Consider the following 19,708-nt stretch of genomic DNA (forward strand, 5'->3'; position numbering starts at 1 on the left):
AATATTCTAGACATATGTGTATAATTCTATGGAGTAAACACATAGCTAAAAATTTGTCGTTTATACATTATCTATCTATACTATATTCTATGGAGTAAACAAGATCCATTTTTTATTAATGCCGTTAATGCCGGTAAGACGCTAAGTTGGAGGTGCGCATGTCATGGACCGCGGTCGTTGTTTTGCTGTCAGGGACGTTACCAGAAAAGAAGAACGCTGAGCAGCCTTCCGCCGACCTACCGAGTACCGACCTCATACTATTTACTGTTTAGTGTTTACTCGCGTCTCGCTCGTCGTCATCCGAGTATTTTCCTCACAAAACAATTAATTTGAGAAAAAAAATTACATTGATTACGGCATAATATAATTTATTACATACGAATAATCCGCGTGTATTGTTTTTAAATTATGTACGTAAAATATGAATTATTTTTCTAAAATTTGATTGTATCATATATTGTTCGGACAGGCGCAATGCGCCACCTACTCCTCCATTAACGCTACGCCGTTGTCTCTCGTCGACCGTCGCTTGAATTATACCATCTGTCGCTGACGCCATATCGCCATAGCTAGTAATGGCTGGACGATTGGTCATTTGATTGTCACTAGACATCGTGTTTTCCGATCCTATAGTGCACTTTTTACTAGGCGTCCACGTGCACCAGACAGTTAATACTGCGATCACCATTGCGTCGACAAAGAAAGCTTAAAAATATAAGCTTTCGGTCGGTATTCATGGAACTATGAACCTGGATTCATTGTCATACACGTTGGCCCAAATCAGTTATCTCGTCAGCAATTTGTCGAAAAAGAACTACAAGCCGAGCGTTCAAGAAATATCTGACGTGAGTATAATGCATGTTGCCGACTATATAGATGGGTTTTTAACATGGTAACACGCCATTTTTCACTAAAATTTTCGTTTTTCATGTTCGTATCTCTCGAAATAGGCATGTATTACATTCCATACGGATATTCACTTGAACATAACTACTGATAGATTAGATTTTTACTTGAACTTTCGTTTACTATTTTTGTTTATCTCCATTTTCCGGCGTTGGCTGCTGCCATGTTAATGATATTATACGAATGATTTTATTCATAAAAAATTGTAATTTATACATCAACGTTTGAAATTTCCTATACAGTTATAGTTGTGGTTCCAAAAAAATTAATTGATCTTTAACATGTTGACTGCCATATGACCACCGACAGTCTTTTTATGAAAATATTTAATATAATTTTTATGACCGTCGGTGGTTGTATTCGTTGACTACCTACATGTCATATAACCACAGGCTATCAAAATAATGTATATTTTCTTGTACAAATTGTGAATTTGGTGCTTGATTTATTAGAACATGTGTAAGCATGGCATAGAAAAAAAATACTTGTTTTAAATAGTCTATTTATTACCTTTACATGACATTTTTTATATGTAAAACAAATTGTTAGACAATAGCCTTTTATAGGTAAAATTACACAAAAAATATCACCCATAACACTTTTGGAATGACAATAAAAATGATGGTGGCCTATACGTTATTGCAGTCTGACAACCACCAACGGTCATATGGCAATCAACGTATTAAACTCATAGTTACTTTAAATTGTTTTTATCATTATACATAATGTATAAAATTTTGTTAAAAATTTTGAATATGGATTGTTGATAGATTTATAAACATTTTGCCATCCAAATTTTGGTTAGATATCATAGTCAAGTCTTGATAACTCGAATTTCAAGAGAAATAATAATAAATTTGACTTCTGTATTTTTCAAATTATATATCTCAAATATAACTTATAAACATTTCACGGGAAAGGAAAGCCTTTTTAATCATAAGTTGTTTAGTTATCGTGGATTAATGTTTTTAAACTTTATTAAGTGTGTACCGCTGGATAATATGAAATTATTTATTATTTATGATTTTTTTTTTTTACATGTTTAATGTACATTTAAAAATAATAATACCTTTGTACTTAAATTGTATTTTATATTTTTTTATGCTAATACTAGAAGCATAAATAATAATATTGCATAACAAACAAGACATAATTAAATAATTCAACAGATAAAAAAATAATAAGTATGATAAAATATTTGTATAAGATATTACTTGTAAATTATCTACCAATTAAATTTAATAATAAGGAAAATATATGCTTGACTTGATTATGAGTTATACTGTGGTTAATTATTTTTCTTAATCAAATTAGAACAAGAATACCTATACTTTATACAAATAATTGTCTTAACAACTAAATATATACCTTTATAACTATATTCTTGGAAATATTAATATGCATTTGTATTTAAATTTATTATTTTATATTTAAGTGTATTATTTTAAGTTGATTTTTTTTTAAATTTTAAATTATTAAAAAATGTAGGTTAGTAAGTTTACATTAGTGAAAACTTTTTAAAATCTAATACTGACTTTCATGTTGATAGTTGTTTTTTTTTATCTATAAAGGTATAATGAAGTTAACACCTTTTTTATGTTGTCATAAGAACAAATTAATTGAGAACATTTTCAAAAGCATAATAACAATTCTTGATACTTTAAACATTTTTGTTATTGTTCAAACATTAAGCAACCTTACATTGACAGTTTTGAATCTAAAATCTCAATATTTTACATTTATATTAGTCTAGTATGTAATATATATTTTGTGGAAAAAGAGTAAATATTTCTTTTAATATTTTAAATTTAGTTTATTAAATGTTAATCGCGTTATTATGTATTTAGTCATCACTTTAATATTTTCTGTAGTTTCAAGTGTGTGTTTATCTTACAGATATTATTAACTTATTAAATTGGGTATATTGTTAAAAATTCACTTGGTATATGTATGAAATATCACTATGGTAATGCACCACAATATTAAATAAAGGAATTACATTTTTGCAATGTTATTGTTAACATATAAATACGAAATATTAATTATTAAATATAAAAAATATATAATTATTACTTTTATTTGAAATTGTTTATGGTTTATAAAGAATGTATGAGTCTGGCAAATAAATAAAATGAAGTACCAAATGTTTTCGTGTATACTAAATCTATGTATAGTATGATAGTATAACATTCCATGATACATATTTCAATATAATCGTGTTTCTCTAAATTACACTAAGATAATAAAAAATTATATTCCATATTATATGAAATAATTAAAGATTAATTAAATTATTTGACTTGATGTGTATATATACCAATCCAAATTAAGTAAATTTTGTTTTTTAAAATTAAAATAGATGCTGTTAATGATTTTTTGTATGATATCTTATTTATTGGTTTATACTTTTAAGGTGATTCAATTGCAAGGATTTGAAGCTGACCGACATCTATTACGTTGCCTGTTTTCTCACATTGATTTAAAAGACACTGAAGGACCAAGAAATACATCTCATAAAGATTACTATCAAGCTCAACTACTAGCACACCAGTGTACAACTCTCTTGAATAAACCTTCACTTACTTCAATATTGTGCTTTGCTCTTGATAATCCACTATTTTCTCAAAAGGTATTTATACTATTATTTTATTAATATTCTGATGTATTTATTTAATTTGCTTTAATTAATAGACACAAAAACCATCAATACAACAGTTTACACAGTTGAGTAGAATTCTGCATTTAAGTCCTGTTCAAGAAGTTGTATTTGGACTTGTTTGCTTAGAGTCAACAAATTACTCTACTTACGCTTTACAATTTGTTAAACAGAAGTTACCACTTCTTATAAAAAATTATATCAATTCAGGTACTTAAATAAAATTTATTATATCATATAAGCAATATTTAATAATAATTTTGTTTTAATTTAGATACCAATTCTAATCAAGTTGTTGAAGGTGGCTTACATGATTCTAGTCCTGAAGTTCTTCACCTGATTTTGAGCCACGTATTTAATGTCGACGAGCAATTATTTGGTGTGTAAATAAATATTTAAAATGTGTATATTTAAATTAAGTACTTAGTATTAAAAAGCTGAGGTTTTTATTTGACTGTCTTATTCTACTAAATTAAATTACATTTTGAAGTTGTATAAAAATTAAACCCAATTAGGGTTATCTTCTTGTGTTTAAAAATCAAATAAAGATGATTAAACAATCAAATTATTTATTTTTTGAATAAAATTTTTGTATTATCAACTTCATTTAAAATGACAAAAAAAAAGAAAAATTAAAAAAATTATCTGCTAATTATATTTTTTATTCTTACTAGGAATAAGTAAAGAAGTAAAAAAAGTTCTATTGCTTAATCTACGTCGTGATTTTCCACTTGAGGTTGCTCCAGTATTATTAGCACCATTAATATATTCTGATAAGCCAGACCACCCAATGGATAAAATCAATTCAGATACATCTACTATTCCTAAAATAATGGTAATATATTTTTTTTTAATATTTAAGACTTATATTAATGTATATTTGTTGGTTTACTAGGAAAATCCATCATTACCCAATTTAATAATGGAGATGGGCTATTCCGTTTGTTCATCATTGGAAGAATGTCGAAGAAACTTGTTATCTGTTACTAATGGGTGTGTCCCATCAATAACTTTTGGTCCTGAATCTGTTGCTAAAGTAATATCAATGATGATACGTACACATACCGGTCTGGATTCTCAATTACCTTTACCTTATTGGACAGAAGATGATGCTGATCACGACAAAGACAAAGTATCTTCAAATTCCATTACATGGAATATTGAAGTGTTTGTTAACACAATCAAAGAATTGGTAATATTTATTATATTATTATTTTGATAGTAAATTATTCTTGCAACATTTTTTATTTTATTTTAGAACCCATCGTTATCCTGGATGGACTTAATAAGAGAACTTGATCATGAACATTTTTATGTTAAGGATAGACAAGGTTTAGTCCTTCTTTTTTTGGCTTTGAGACTTGGTTTAAATTCTCCAGGATACCATATAGAAAACTTCCCTATAAATATGATTTATCGACGCTGGAAAAATTCTGATGCACAGGTTATTTATTTATTTATTTTTTTTTTTTGTTAAAATTTACTTTTATGTTGTAATAAAAATTAATCATACTTTGTTTTTTAGATGTCTCTTATTCAACATATACTACGATGTTCTGATGTGTTTAGTTTTGCTGACTATCCTTATAGATCAGTATCTATTGAATCTTTAAAAACTATTCCAGATGCAGATAATAAGGACATCAATACTTGGTACAGTCTTAATACATCATTAAAAATATATTAACTAATACATGCTTGAAAGAATGCTACTTAATTAAAAATTTGTTTGATGTTCTTAAATCGAGAGTGTACAAGATTTAGTCAAATATATAAATTGTATTATCCCTAACCTGGTTTATTTCTGTTTTTATTTTTCCTAAATTTAAAACTTCTGTTCTGATGTAATGTTTTACTTGTTTAATATTTATTGCAGTAAAATGTTCGTCTTTCGGATATTAAAAAAAAATATTCATAACTTTAGCTTTTAGTCAATAATGAAGTATCTTAATAATAATTTTAATAATTACTGTACTAAATATGCTATGAAATGATTTTTAATCTATATAATTTTTTTCTTTTTTTTTTTTTTAGGCGTTCAATTGAACTTGTTGATTTATTGCTTTATTTGGCTGAACGAGGTCTTTATTATGAAGTACAAGAATGTTTGAAGTTTCCTGCTCAAAAATGCCCTGATATTTTGGCACTTGCCTTGATAGAGTCTAATGGCCCATTGAATATTGTTAGACATGAAATAATCAGTAGTCTGATGCCAATATTTTTAGGAAATCACAGTAATTCTGCTATAATTTTACATCATGCATGGAACCATCAGGTATTTATCATATTAAAATGTAATTATTTATTTTAAACTTTGGTTAATTTTGGTTATTTATCTTAGTTTAAAATTTTAAAATTCAATGATTACAAAAATTTGTACAGTTCTAAAAAATATTGAGAAATAAGCAAAAATAATTTTCCTGCATAGTTAATAAAATTTTGGATTAGTTATTAAAATTATCATACACAAATTAATATTATGATATTTTATAGAATTTTCAGAGTAACATCTAAATATTATTGGTCTAACATCTTTATTTATTAGAATAAAACATATAAATATGATAAAAAAAAAATACATCTATTTATTTTGAATTACTGTAAATTGAGTTATACTACAGAGATAGTTTTTTCCTCTACCATAATAAAGACTATTATGGTTGCTTATGAATGATAATTTGCTTTTTGACTTAAAGCCTAGAATACTACTTAAAACATTATCTAATAAAGAGACCAGATGTCATATAGCTTTCTGCTTTCTCCTTGAATAACATTTGAAAACAGTGATAAGCACTTGTCCGAAAAATGATAAGGACTCGAGGATACGATAATCGAAAATTATTACCAACCGTTGTTACCAAAATTATGTGTATTATTTTTTAACCATGTGACCTACCTTTGTTGGTATTGTATATAACAATTCTAGGAATATTTTCGTTTGTTCGTGCGAGTGAGTGGCAACGCTGGCTAATTTCCTTTGAAAATTTTATGTTGGCAATACATTTTTTGTTCATTATATTGTCCGCATTCCTCACCATTTTTTGGACAACTGTAGTACTGCACCGAACGCTTTGAAAATAGTCGTGGTTCAGGCATGGTTTATGTTTTTTTGAATATTTATGCAACTTTTTTAAATGTGGCTCAATAGTCGTTACACATTTTAATTGTTTAATAGTTTGTACAATTATTACTCTATTACATAAAGTATGTATAAATTTCATTTAGATTTTATTTTAAGTCTGCAAGTTTATCATGTAGTTAGTTTAACATTGTCTTTCAAACATGTGTTCAAAAAACTTAGTAAAATTAGGTTTAATAATTTAGACGATAATAAAGTGGAGTAGTTGTCAAAATTACTAACCAATTTATTAATTTAATTTTAAGAAAAGATTTAAGTTTAAACATTATACCTTTTAGTTGTTTATTTAGTGCCTTATACTGTTTTTTTTCAGAATGTTGGACTTAAACATACTTTGGCACAGGCTATGAGTGACTGGTATATGCGAAGTGATTGTGATAATGCTAAACTATCTCGGATATTAGATATTGCTCAAGATTTAAAAGTGAGAATAATTAATTATTTATTTTTTTACATTATATATTTATTGATTTTTTTTTATAATTTCAGGCGTTATCATTGTTGTTGAGTGTTCAGCAATATCCGTTTATCATAGATTTAGCCTGTTTAGCATCACGACGAGAATATTTAAAATTGGATAAATGGTTGACTGATAAAATTCATGAACAAGGTGAAGGATTTGTATCAGCTTGTGTGAAGTTTATACAGGTGTGTTATTCATAGTATACTTAAGTTATTATGTACTGAATAATTAAGTAATTTTAAATCAGCAGCCATTATTTTAAACTAAATTATAATAAACCAATCATGTCATTTCTAGAAACGCTATCCTCAACTAGGTGGATCATCAGCTAAAGAAGAAAATACATCAAAATATACTCCTTTGTCATCAGAAACTCTACTTATCATATTAAATTGCTTGCGTAACGTTAATGTGTAAGTTAAAACTACACTTTATTTAGTTTCTTAGTGTTAAATGTAATTTGATTATAACTAATATTTTTGTGTATACTAAAAAAACTAAAAATTGGAAAAGAATTTGAAAAATTCTTAGAATTTTATTTGAACTTAAATTTGATTAAATGTTTAAGTTAATCATGTTCAAATTTTTTTTAAGATAACTACATAAATTATAACCTAACTTATGCTATAGTTAACATATTTGTTTTGATTACAGAAAAATTTCACAAGAACTTACAGAAACAATTATTCAAATGGTTTCTAATTACACCAATATGTATATGCCAAAAGCACCACCCATTCGTGTTAACCCTGCTGCTCCTCCCACTCCTATTTTTCGTCCTACTCATCAAAGACCAATTGGACAAATAGAAGGCCCAGCACTTCAAGTTATGGTTGACCAGCTTACTGGACTTGCTACTAGTTTGGCTAGTCTTGGAATTAATCCTACAACTCAAAATACTTCTACGTTTACATTGCCTGGTTACTATAATATATTAATTTTTAAAGTTATGAATTTTACATTATTTTTAAACAATTTGTTTTTAATATTCAGGGTCATTGGGACAATTAGTTCAAACACCTGGGTCACCTTCTAGAAATCTCGTTAGTAATGTGTCTGGACTAGGAGGTTTTTCCATTATGACACCTTCAACTATAAATGCTCCAGGTCCAAATATATCCAGTCAATTATCTGGTTCATCCAATATGTTGGGCCGTTTACCACAACAACAGGGTTTGCCTTCAGTGATTGGCAAATCTACTCACACAAGTATTAAATATTAACTTAATTTTAATAATAATCAATCATATAAAAAATAAATATTTTCAGTTGATAACAGTTTATTTATGGATGGTAATATGCCAGTCTCAGTACCCAAGGATATTGAGGATGAAGCAAATAGTTATTTTCAACGTATTTACAATTTGGCTCCTCATAACTCTTTATCTATAGATGAAGTACTTGAAACTCTTAAAAGATTCCAAGAATCGCCTGTTAAACGTGAAAGGGTTATTATTATTCCATTTAATTTCTTTATATATTTTATTTAAAGTATTAATTGAAAACTTGAAATTGCAGGAAGTATTTTGTTGCATGCTTCGAAACTTATTTGAAGAGTATAGATTTTTTCCGGCATATCCTGAAAAAGAACTTATTACAACGGCTCATCTCTTTGGTGGTATTATTGAACACAATCTAGTTTCGTAAGTGATTTTAATTTTTTAAATTTTTTATGTAAACAATTTAACTAAATGTTTTTATTTTTTTTTTTTTTTTAAGAAATTATAAAGCTTTGGGACTTGCACTTCGTTTCATTTTGGATGCTCTAAAGAAAAGCCCCAATTCAAAAATGTATAATTTTGGAATAACTGCATTGGACCGTTTTAAAAATCGTTTAAAGGACTATCATCAATATTGTGCTCATATAACAGCAATTCCTCACTTTCATCAATTTCCTCAACATCTTATTGAAGTATGTTAAAATTAATATTAATAATATATTTTAATAAAATGTATGTTTTATAAATAATAACAATAAATGTATATAACTGTTATAAAAACCTTCGATAAAAAAAAAAAAAATGAATAAACCTAACTGTTGATTATTGTTATTTAAAAATAACACTTGGCAATTAAAATTAACTTTAAAATAATGAATTTCAAGTTTGTTTTATTTTTATCTATTATTTTATTAATTTTAAAAAAAATTTACTCTTTTTAAATTTTTTACATCTATTTTTATAATAATTTCAATTTTTGATTTTATAAACAAAGAGATTGATCATTTTTGTCATATAAAAATTAACTGAGTAAGAAATAAAAAATAAATGAACTAAACTAATTTATGATTTAAATATTTAAATTGAATTAACTTATAATTGTACTGAAAGTTTTTAATATTGATTTATTATAAGTAGAAAATACTAAAAATAAGTTTAAGAATTTTATAAATGTTTTACAAATATTTAGAAATTAAAATATTTCATTTATTTAGGTTTCTACCCATAAGTATAATCTAGATCAGCGGTTCTCGAACTGTGGTACGCGTACCACTAGTGGTACGCGAAAGACTACATGATGGTACGCGGAACTGCGGAAGGCCGCATAGTGGTAGGATTTTTAATCATCAGTGGTACGCGACTGATTGATAATATACTTAAATGGTACGCGAAATAAAAAGTTTGAGAACCGCTGATCTAGATATTAAATTCTTTTAAAACTTTATTTGGAAGTATAGTTAAATATATTATAAGTATATTTAAAAAATGAAAATTTAGCGCATTTGTAGAGTGAGCTTTCTTAATTTTTTTAAATTTATTTCAGTATTTAAAAATAAAAATAGTACAATATTAAATTAAAGTATTTAATACTTAAAATTATTAGTATATAACATGACTTAAAAACGTAAAGAAAATAGAATTAAATGTAGTGCTTAGTAAACATTTTATATTTATATATCAATACATATATACATTGTATAAAACAGTTCCAACAAAATTAATTTAAATAACCTTATAAATGTTACCATGGTATTAACTTACCTCTCATCATTGATATTAATGTAAAATTGTTGATTAATTTTTTCCTCAAAAATATGTTTAACATATATAATTATCAATCCTATAAAATTATTTAAGAATCTTTAACAGCTGTTTTACAATTGTAAAACCTACAGTTTATATGATCCATAGTGACATATTAAATAAAATGGTAAGTACTGGAAAATTTGTCTAAATTTGTATGTTTTAATCTCAGTTAATGTGGTATAAAATTGTAAGAGTAAAAATAATTATAATAATGAATTTTTAACTATTCCTTGGCCAACCTTTCAGACGATATTGATTGAAGTTGCATTAAATAATAAAAACTAATTATTTGTTACATTTAAGAAATTTAACGTGTATATTTTTTTATTGTAGTTTGTGGAGTATGGAAAAAATTCACAAGAGCCGCCAACCACTTCTCGAATCCCAGATTTAGTTGGAGTTAATAGTAATCCAATTCCACCAGGAACATTTATACCAAGTCTACACAATATATTCAAAGCCCAAAGTATTACTACTACAACAACTACTACTTCTATGACATGTTCATCATCTAAACTCATAACCACAAACTCTCTTTTAACAACTCGAGTAAGTTTTTATAAAAATGTCTCATTAAATACTATTTTATAATTTATTTTTTTTACTTTTTTTCTATATTTGCAGCCTTCAATTGCAAATACCACTAATATTGATACCTTACTGGTTGCCACTGAAAAAGATGATAAATTAATTGTACCACCAGAAAATCTACAAGATAAGATAGCTTTTATTTTTAATAATTTAAGCCAAATTAATCTTCAAACTAAGGTATAATCAAAGCTTTTTCAAATTTAATAAAAATGTGTAATATAATATAAATAATAAAATTATATAAATTTCAGTGCGACGAAATTAGAGAAATTATCAACAATGATTATTTACAGTGGCTTTCTCAGTATTTAGTTATGAAGCGAGTTAGCATTGAGTTTAACTTCCATTCGTTATACTCCAATTTTTTGGACTGTTTAAATAATGAAAAATTAAATTTTTTGATTAATTTGGAAACTTTTAGAAATATCAGAGTTAGTATACATAACATACTATGAAATTTTACATGTGTTAATAAACAATTTATAATTCAATTCATTTTTAATGTTTTAGATATTATTAAAAAGTGACAAAGGAATGGACAATTTTTCAGACAGATCATTATTAAAAAATTTAGGTCACTGGCTTGGTATGATAACATTAGCCAAAAATAAACCACTTATACTTGATGATATCAATCTCAAAATGCTACTGGTAGAGGCTTATAATAAAGGACATCAAGAATTACTTTTTACAGTTCCATTTATTGCTAAAATCCTTGAGTCTTGTGCTAAGAGTAGAGTATGTATTATATTATTTGATAACTTATTGATTATAGTTGAGGGGGTTTTTTTAATATTTTTAAACTGCAAAATTGTTTTCTACATATATCAATTTTATTTTTGTAATATGATCATAATATGTAAGTTTAATATTTAATACACTAACTCTTGACTTCTAAATCAGTTAATTTAAATGTTAATTAAAAGTTGAGTGCACCTTTATTATGTATCATGATTTATTCTATAAACCAATTAGTTTTTCATATTCCTGCTACTGTTTTATGACAGTTTGCACAATTATTAAAACAATTTTATAAATATTATTTAGATATTTAAGCCAAGAAATCCATGGACAATGTCTGTAATGAATTGTTTAGCTGAACTCCATCAAGAGCCTGAATTAAAATTAACTTTAAAGTTTGAAGTTGAAGTGTTATGTAAAGCGTTAAACATTGATATTCAAGTAATTTAAATTTAAATAATTTAACTTAATATTGAATGTATGTTTAAATATGTCTAATAATTAATTTATATTCCAGGATTTAAAACCAGGATATGTACTTAAAAATCCTGAAATAGCCAAAAATTTAATACCACAACTTTCTGATGAAGAAAATTCGAAACCACAAATTCACAGTGTTCTAGATCTGCCTAAACCAGTAACAACTTCTCAGCAGCATACTCCTATGTATCAAAGTAATTACATTTTATTTAAGAATCAATTTAAGACCACTGAAATATTTGTGGTTTAGTATGATGAATGTATATGTTTTAATTATAACTTGACAATAAATTTAAGTTTCTTTAGTTAAACATATACATATTAATGAGTTAAGTCAAATGAATTTAATACTCCTGACTCAATTAAAAGTTAAAATATTAAAGCATAATTTATAAATCAAAAAATAATTTCTAAGTACCATAACATTTTATTATAGTTTCATCTTAATTTGTTAAATGCTTGCATTTTCTAATTATAATTTTTGAATTATTTTAATTTAAACTCATTATCTTAGTATTACAATAAATAATCCAAAATATATTGTTTTTGCCTTTTTAAACATCATAAATATATAAAAACCTTTATGATAATAGTTTTATTTTTAAATTATCTATAATAAGAGTATCAAATGGCTACATTTTGTATTTATAAAGTTATCTAGATGTTTTTTTTTTCATTATTTATAGATACATTTTTAAATTTAACTTTTTTTTTTTTTTGTTAGCTATTTCTTCTCAACAACATAATTTGATCTCAACAATTCCATCAATGAATTCTAATAGTCGGTTTAATGACGAACTAGTTGGTCATGTTGTGTCAGCAGGTGGTGTTACATCCATGACATCAAATGGTTGTATTGGTATAAGTGGTATGACAGAAATGTCTCCAACTTTACCTTTATTCGAGCCTAAATACAACTATGTGACTTTCAATGCAGCAAATTCAGCACAAATAATGTCTATGATAGTCATAAATTCTCAAGTTAGTATTTTTCATATAAGTATACAGAAATATTTGTATTTAACAATAATATTTTATATTGCGCTTTGTTTTTAATATAGATGTATAAATATTTGTAAAATTTTATTATCCTAAAAATATCTTAATTTTCCTGTTAAATTGCAGTTACATTTTTAATTTTAAAAATAATTATTGAAAATATGTTGATGTACAATTTGATTGTATAAGTTTATTGAAAACATTGTTCATTTATTAAAAATGTGTATATTTATTATTAATTAACTAAAAACTAACTATTTTAAGTTTCAAAACTTTTTGTATATAAATTGTGTTGTTTAGATTCCATTATTTGTTAATCAACCAGCACTAAAGAATTATGTACAAGCTGTCATTGAACGTTCAATTCAAGATTGGTTAAATCCTGTAGTGGATAGATCTGTAAAAATAGCAGCAACTACAACAGAAAATATTGTTAAAAAAGTATGTTAATTTATTAATATTATAACATAAACAACTTCATATAAAATTAATTTTCAGGATTTTGGTATGGACCCAGATGAATCTCATTTGCGAAAAGCAGCTCATTGTATGGTTAGAAATTTGACTTCTGGCTTAGCAATGATAACCTGCAGAGAACAAATCGTACAATTACTAACATCCAACTTGAAACAACATTTTCTAAGTGTCTTAATGGTATGCTAACAATAGTGATTAAAATTATTTTGAGCTTTTGTAATTTTTTTCCATATTGAATTTAGACACCTACCCCAAATCAAAAAGAAATGATTGACCAAGCTTGTACAATGTGTGCAAACGATAATTTAGAATTAGCTTGTGCTTTTGTACAGAAAACTGCTACTGAAAAGGCAGTTAATGAAATTGATAAATATTTAAAAACTGTAAGCATTATTGACATTCCTTTAAAATTATAACTTCTTAAATTTTTTTAAATAATTATAAATAATTTTTTTTTTTTATCAATTACATAGGAATTTGATAGACGTAATGTATCAAGAATGGAAGGACGTCGCTATTGTGATCCAATGGTAATGAGTGGCCAAGCTGAATATCTTCCAGATTCTCTTCGTAACAAAATAGGATTGCCATTACCTCAAATGATTGGAATATATGAAGAATTTGCAAGAAACATCCCTGGATTCTTACCACTTGACAGAGAAGCTGTATCGTTATTCATGCCAAAAACTGTAACTTTTTTTTTATTAAAACATACACTTTAAAAATTTGTCGTATAGTTTTATATTGTAGTTTTGTTTTAATTAGACAATTCAACTCGATGAATTGGGAATTTTGTATGAAAAAATTATTAACGAGATTGAAGTGCTCCTACAGTTATACATGAACAATCAAAGACTAATGACCAATACAACACAACCAGCAAATCTTCATAGTGTATTAGAAGCTATGATTTCTTTAAGAAGATCTCGTGATATTCTTAATGCAACAAATATTATTCACAAAGTAAAGTATAAATATTATACATAATGCACTTGTATTATATACTAATATTTTTTATTAATTTAATCTTTTAAGTTAACAAGTATTGAATATTTTTAATAATTATACATTTTTTTTTACGCATTAACCATTACATTTTGTTTCTGCCAATATTTATAAAAATAAATACATTCAATAAACCATTTTTTTATTAAACGTTATTATCTAAAGATAGAAAATTTAATAAGTTGTTTTTTGATATATATTTAATAATTAATAAAAACATCATTTTTTTTTAGAATAGTTTGTTACTGTAGTTTATTATTATGACTGGTATTTTTTAGTGCTCTTATTATATTTAGGTTTATTTTATACTCTGTGTGAAATGTAATAATTTTATATATTTTTTTATTTTTTTAGTAAAACTACAAAATATAAAATGATAAATAATAAATTACTATTAAAAGTTCAATAAAAAAAAATCTAGATTAGTTTTTTTTTTATCTATTTAAAAACATTAACAACTAGCTAAATTGATATCGAAATTTTGAAAACCTGACTGAGATATGAAATAGAAACTTTGTATAATTTGACTGAAACTTTTTATACAATCTATAATGTAGTAATGTATTCTTGAAATTAATAACACTTAATATATTTTTTAGGTTGTTGAAAGTTTCCTAGAAGGACTTTGTCCACCTGCAAACCAAGATTTGGATATGAGCATTAGATTCCGTGATGTACATCTTAATATAATCAGAGCTTTCCAAGATCCACGAGCTTACAATATGCAATGGACTAATAAAATACTAACAAAGTAAAATACTTTTGTAATTTAATTTATTGAATTTAATTTTTGTATTAATTTTGTTAATGATTTTTTTCAGAGCTGTTGTAGAATCTAGAGAAGACATACGTTTTAATATTGAAGCAATTGATATATTTATTCGTGCTGGAATGCTGAATATTGGCATTTATGATATGCATTTAGCTATGTCAATGGATAATGGAAATAATTATGTGTCTATAGTTTATGTTAAACAGTTTTTACAGCATTATTTAATAGATAATAGATCTAATTCACCAATTAATGAAAGCCATTTTCAAGCTACAATTGAAGCATTAAATAATATTGTGCTTATTGGTCGTCCTATTCCAGAAGGGTATATTTTTCATTTTAAATACATGTTTTGATTGTTTCTGAATTTTAAATTAATTTTACAGTTTAACAGTTCTTTTGGAAATGATAAGACCATCACAAACAGATAATAGTCTTATAAATCAATTGGTTGGTAGTACATCTACTACTACAACACATAACTTATTATCAGTAAGTTATTAATGATAAATTAAAATATAATTGAAATGATAAATTTTATAGAATTTGAAAATAGCCTATAACTAAAAGAATATTTATGTTACCTATAATTTGAAATATGCATGTAATTAATTGAACGGTTCAAAACTTATTAAAATTCGCTTTTACTTTTACTAATTTATTATTAATATAATTTTTGAAATAATTTTTTCATGCAAAATAACTTACTTTTCCTTACTGAATATTTTTTTTAGTATTTATCTAATTTGATGTAAGTTATTTTCATAAATACTATTATTAATATTTGTAACCAAGTCAAATGTTAAAAATTTGATATTTTCCTAGTGATTTTTTTTTATATTTTTCTAGTTATTAATTGTTATTTTGAAAAATTAACATTATTAATTGATTTGTAGAGTAGAGACAAAGATGATCCACCAGGATTGTTGGAAAAAACTGAATTTTTACTGAAAGAATGGTTGACCATTTATAATACAGCTCCTAATAGAGATCCTAGCAAAACATTTAGCAGTTTTATTCAACAAGTTAGTTAACTTATATAATTGTTTATTCAATATTTGTTATTAATATTATTTTATTATGTTTATAGATGAATGTTCAAGGAATTTTGAAATCTGATGATATTATAACTCGTTTCTTCCGCCTAGGTACCCAGATGATGGTAGAATTGTGTTATAGACAAATACCTGATCAAACACAATCTCCTTCTACTATACGCGCTAAACTTTTTCATACTATAGATGCTTATGTTAAACTCATAGTACTATTAATTAAACATTCCGGTGATGCAAACGCTGTTACTACCAAAACTAACCTTTTGAACAAGGTATAATAATATTCATTTCTATTAATTAATATGATTTATATTTATTTAGTGATATTTTATTTATTTTTTACTAATTTAAATAATTTACAGGTATTGGGAATCGTTGTGGGTGTCTTACACCAAGATCATGAAATTCAAACAACAGAATTTCATCAATTACCCTATCATAGAATTTTAATAACTCTATTTCTTGACTTAAACGCTCCTGATCCAGTACTTGAATCAATTAACTACCCTGTAAGTTTAAAAACTGCTAAGAAAAATATTAATGTAATTATAATTATATTTATTACTAGATACTTGCTGTTTTTTGTCATACTTTTCACCTTCTCCGACCAAGAAAAGTTCCAGGTTTCACATATGCGTGGCTAGAACTTATATCTCATCGTATATTTATGGGTCGTCTTTTAGGATTAAGTTCTCAACAAAAAGTAAATATTAAATTATCATAACAAAAAATAAAAATTAGAAATAAACAACTGTTTTATTTTGATATATTATTACATATATGTAAAACATATTATTCTATTATACTAGCGCTCTTACGAACAAACATCAACTAATGATCTTCAAGGCTGGAATTTCTATGCTCAACTATTAGTTGACTTGTTTAAATATCTGGCACCATTTTTACGTAACGCTGAACTTGCCAAACCTGTTCATCTATTGTACAGAGGAACATTGAGATTGCTATTAATATTACTACACGACTTTCCAGAATTCTTATGCGAGTATCATTATGGTTTTTGTGATGTAATACCTCCTAATTGCATTCAAGTAAGTTACAATACATTAAATAATAAATATTGTAGATAATTATAATAGTATTTATTTTTATTTTTATATATATGTAGATGAGAAATTTAATATTATCAGCGTTTCCTCGTAACATGCGTCTTCCAGACCCATTTACACCAAATTTGAAAGTTGATGTTCTTCAAGAAATATCTGTTGCACCGAAAATTAGTCCTGATTTCCAAAGTTTTATTCAGCCTATTAGTTTTAAAAAAGTAATTGTTTATAAAAATAATAAATTGAATAATCAGCTTTATCTAAAATGTTTAATTTTTTATAGGATTTAGACTTATATTTGAAAACTCGATCTCCAGTGACATTTTTGTCTGAAATCCGAACTACTATGCAACAAAGTTGTTGTGAACCAGGCATGCGCTATGATCTGTCACTTTTAAATGCCATTGTTTTATATGTTGGAACTCAAGCGATACAGCAAATACGCAGCAAAGGCTTAGTTCCAAATACTTCTACAATTACTCATTCCGCTCATATGGATATATTTCAAAATTTATCTGTTGATCTTGATACAGAAGGTTAATTCACTTTAATTATATAGCTATTAATAAGACCAGATATGATAAAAATTATTAAATGAGAATCTATTTAATACTTCAATAATAAAAAATATCTTATTAATCAAAATTCATATTTAAATTTGAGCTTCAAATATTACCCATTAAATAATTAATTTAAATATTTTTAATTTAGGTCGTTACTTGTTTTTGAATGCGATTGCTAATCAATTACGTTACCCAAATAGCCATACTCATTATTTTAGCTGTACTCTGTTGTACCTATTTGCTGAGGCTAATAGTGAAGTTATTCAAGAACAAATAACAAGGTTAGTATTATATTTTTAGTGGCATATAATTTTATTGTATATAACGAATAAACTATTAGTTTTAATAACTATTTTATTACAATTTCCCATGTTTTATTCAAAATATCATAAAACATTTTTTTTTCAGTTTTAGTTGGTATTCAGCATAATATGTTTTATATGTATAGGATCAAAATTTAATTTATGTATATTTTGTATTGTTAAATATCACTTATGTTTTATAATATGCTTTTAAAATCTATTTCTAGAGTTCTTTTGGAGAGATTAATTGTAAACCGGCCACATCCTTGGGGTTTATTAATAACATTCATTGAGCTAATTAAAAATCCAGCTTATAAGTTTTGGACTCATGAATTTGTGCACTGTGCACCTGAAATTGAAAAGTAAGTTATTACAAAAAAAAAAAAATAATTTAACATCATGATAATTTATCTCAATTGTTTTAATACTTTTTTGTTTTAAAATGTATCATAATACCAGCTATTTGATTTTGTAGACTTTTTGAATCTGTGGCTCGTTCATGTATGGTTCCCAAACAACCTACTACTGCAATGGTTGATGAAAACTTACCAAACATATGAATGTAAATCAAACATATACAGTAGAAAATTAAGTATAAGTACTTTAAGTTTTAAAAAATAATATTGAATCAAATTTGAGATTTTCCAGTGTTTTAAAAAAAAATAATAATATTTATTGTATGGTCCATAAAAATATTTGATTTGATTATTGTTTTAATTATATAATTATTGGCACTGATTCGATTTTCCTAATTTTAAGATTTATATTAAGAGAATATCAATCATAGACTACTTCTAATTAAGTTAAAATATAATTATTGTGACAACTGATTAGTACAATAATAATTATCATACATTATTATTATTATAAGAGAGTAAAAAGAACAAATATTAAACCCATTTCTTGTAAAATTTTCTTCAGATAAATATTTATAGTATTTCTAAATTTATTTATGATTTACCATACTAAAAATAATAAATATTAATCTCATTTCTAGTACAATTTTCTTCAGATAAATATTAGTTAACTACTTATATTAACTAATATTTATAGCATTTTTAAGTTTATTTATGATTTTTTCATAGTTATTACACATTGTGTATACTGACTTTACTATAATTATATTTATTTAGTTTTGTTTGGTTTTAAGTTTTTCTATATTTTTTTTTTAAATACATTATTGTTATAATGACAACTTTTACTTAAATACCCACAAACTAAACATAAATATTAACTAGTTGAATTGTGTGAAATATTTGTTTTTAAATCACTTAGGCAAATTTCATTATTTGATTCTCAAAATAAAATTACCATATTACTTAATTTTTTACTATTAGTGTTATATACAATTATTTTGTAGTGATGTTTCATTTATTAGCTTATTATTTTTTATTTTTTATTAGCTTTTTGGATTTTATATCTATTCATTATTGTGACATGTTCATTGATTTAAATTTATTTGTAAAACA

At 25.3% G+C, this 19,708-nt stretch overlaps 1 protein-coding gene across 1 annotated transcript; it reads left to right on the forward strand.

Moving 5' to 3' along the window:
* Positions 1–390: 390 nt before the first annotated feature.
* LOC112591446 (CCR4-NOT transcription complex subunit 1-like) lies at positions 391–18,897 on the forward strand. Its single transcript, XM_025335265.1, has 42 exons — positions 391–845; positions 3,320–3,535; positions 3,598–3,772; positions 3,837–3,941; positions 4,237–4,397; positions 4,458–4,754; positions 4,821–5,006; positions 5,088–5,215; positions 5,597–5,837; positions 7,015–7,125; positions 7,191–7,349; positions 7,462–7,577; positions 7,819–8,084; positions 8,158–8,373; positions 8,434–8,612; positions 8,683–8,807; positions 8,884–9,076; positions 10,524–10,739; positions 10,815–10,958; positions 11,033–11,212; positions 11,292–11,519; positions 11,829–11,963; positions 12,040–12,196; positions 12,727–12,983; positions 13,302–13,442; positions 13,500–13,655; positions 13,721–13,861; positions 13,952–14,167; positions 14,244–14,441; positions 15,083–15,234; positions 15,305–15,580; positions 15,642–15,747; positions 16,152–16,280; positions 16,346–16,582; positions 16,673–16,819; positions 16,879–17,013; positions 17,120–17,359; positions 17,437–17,592; positions 17,658–17,910; positions 18,086–18,218; positions 18,467–18,601; positions 18,715–18,897. Exons 1-42 carry the CDS (start codon positions 744–746, stop codon positions 18,797–18,799), a joined length of 7,329 nt encoding a protein of 2,442 aa, XP_025191050.1. The 5' UTR covers positions 391–743; the 3' UTR covers positions 18,800–18,897.
* Positions 18,898–19,708: the final 811 nt, after the last annotated feature.

Source organism: Melanaphis sacchari, unplaced genomic scaffold (assembly GCF_002803265.2).
Source record: "Melanaphis sacchari strain LSU unplaced genomic scaffold, SCAv2.0 Contig134_pilon_pilon, whole genome shotgun sequence".
Lineage (NCBI taxonomy): Eukaryota > Metazoa > Arthropoda > Insecta > Hemiptera > Aphididae > Melanaphis > Melanaphis sacchari.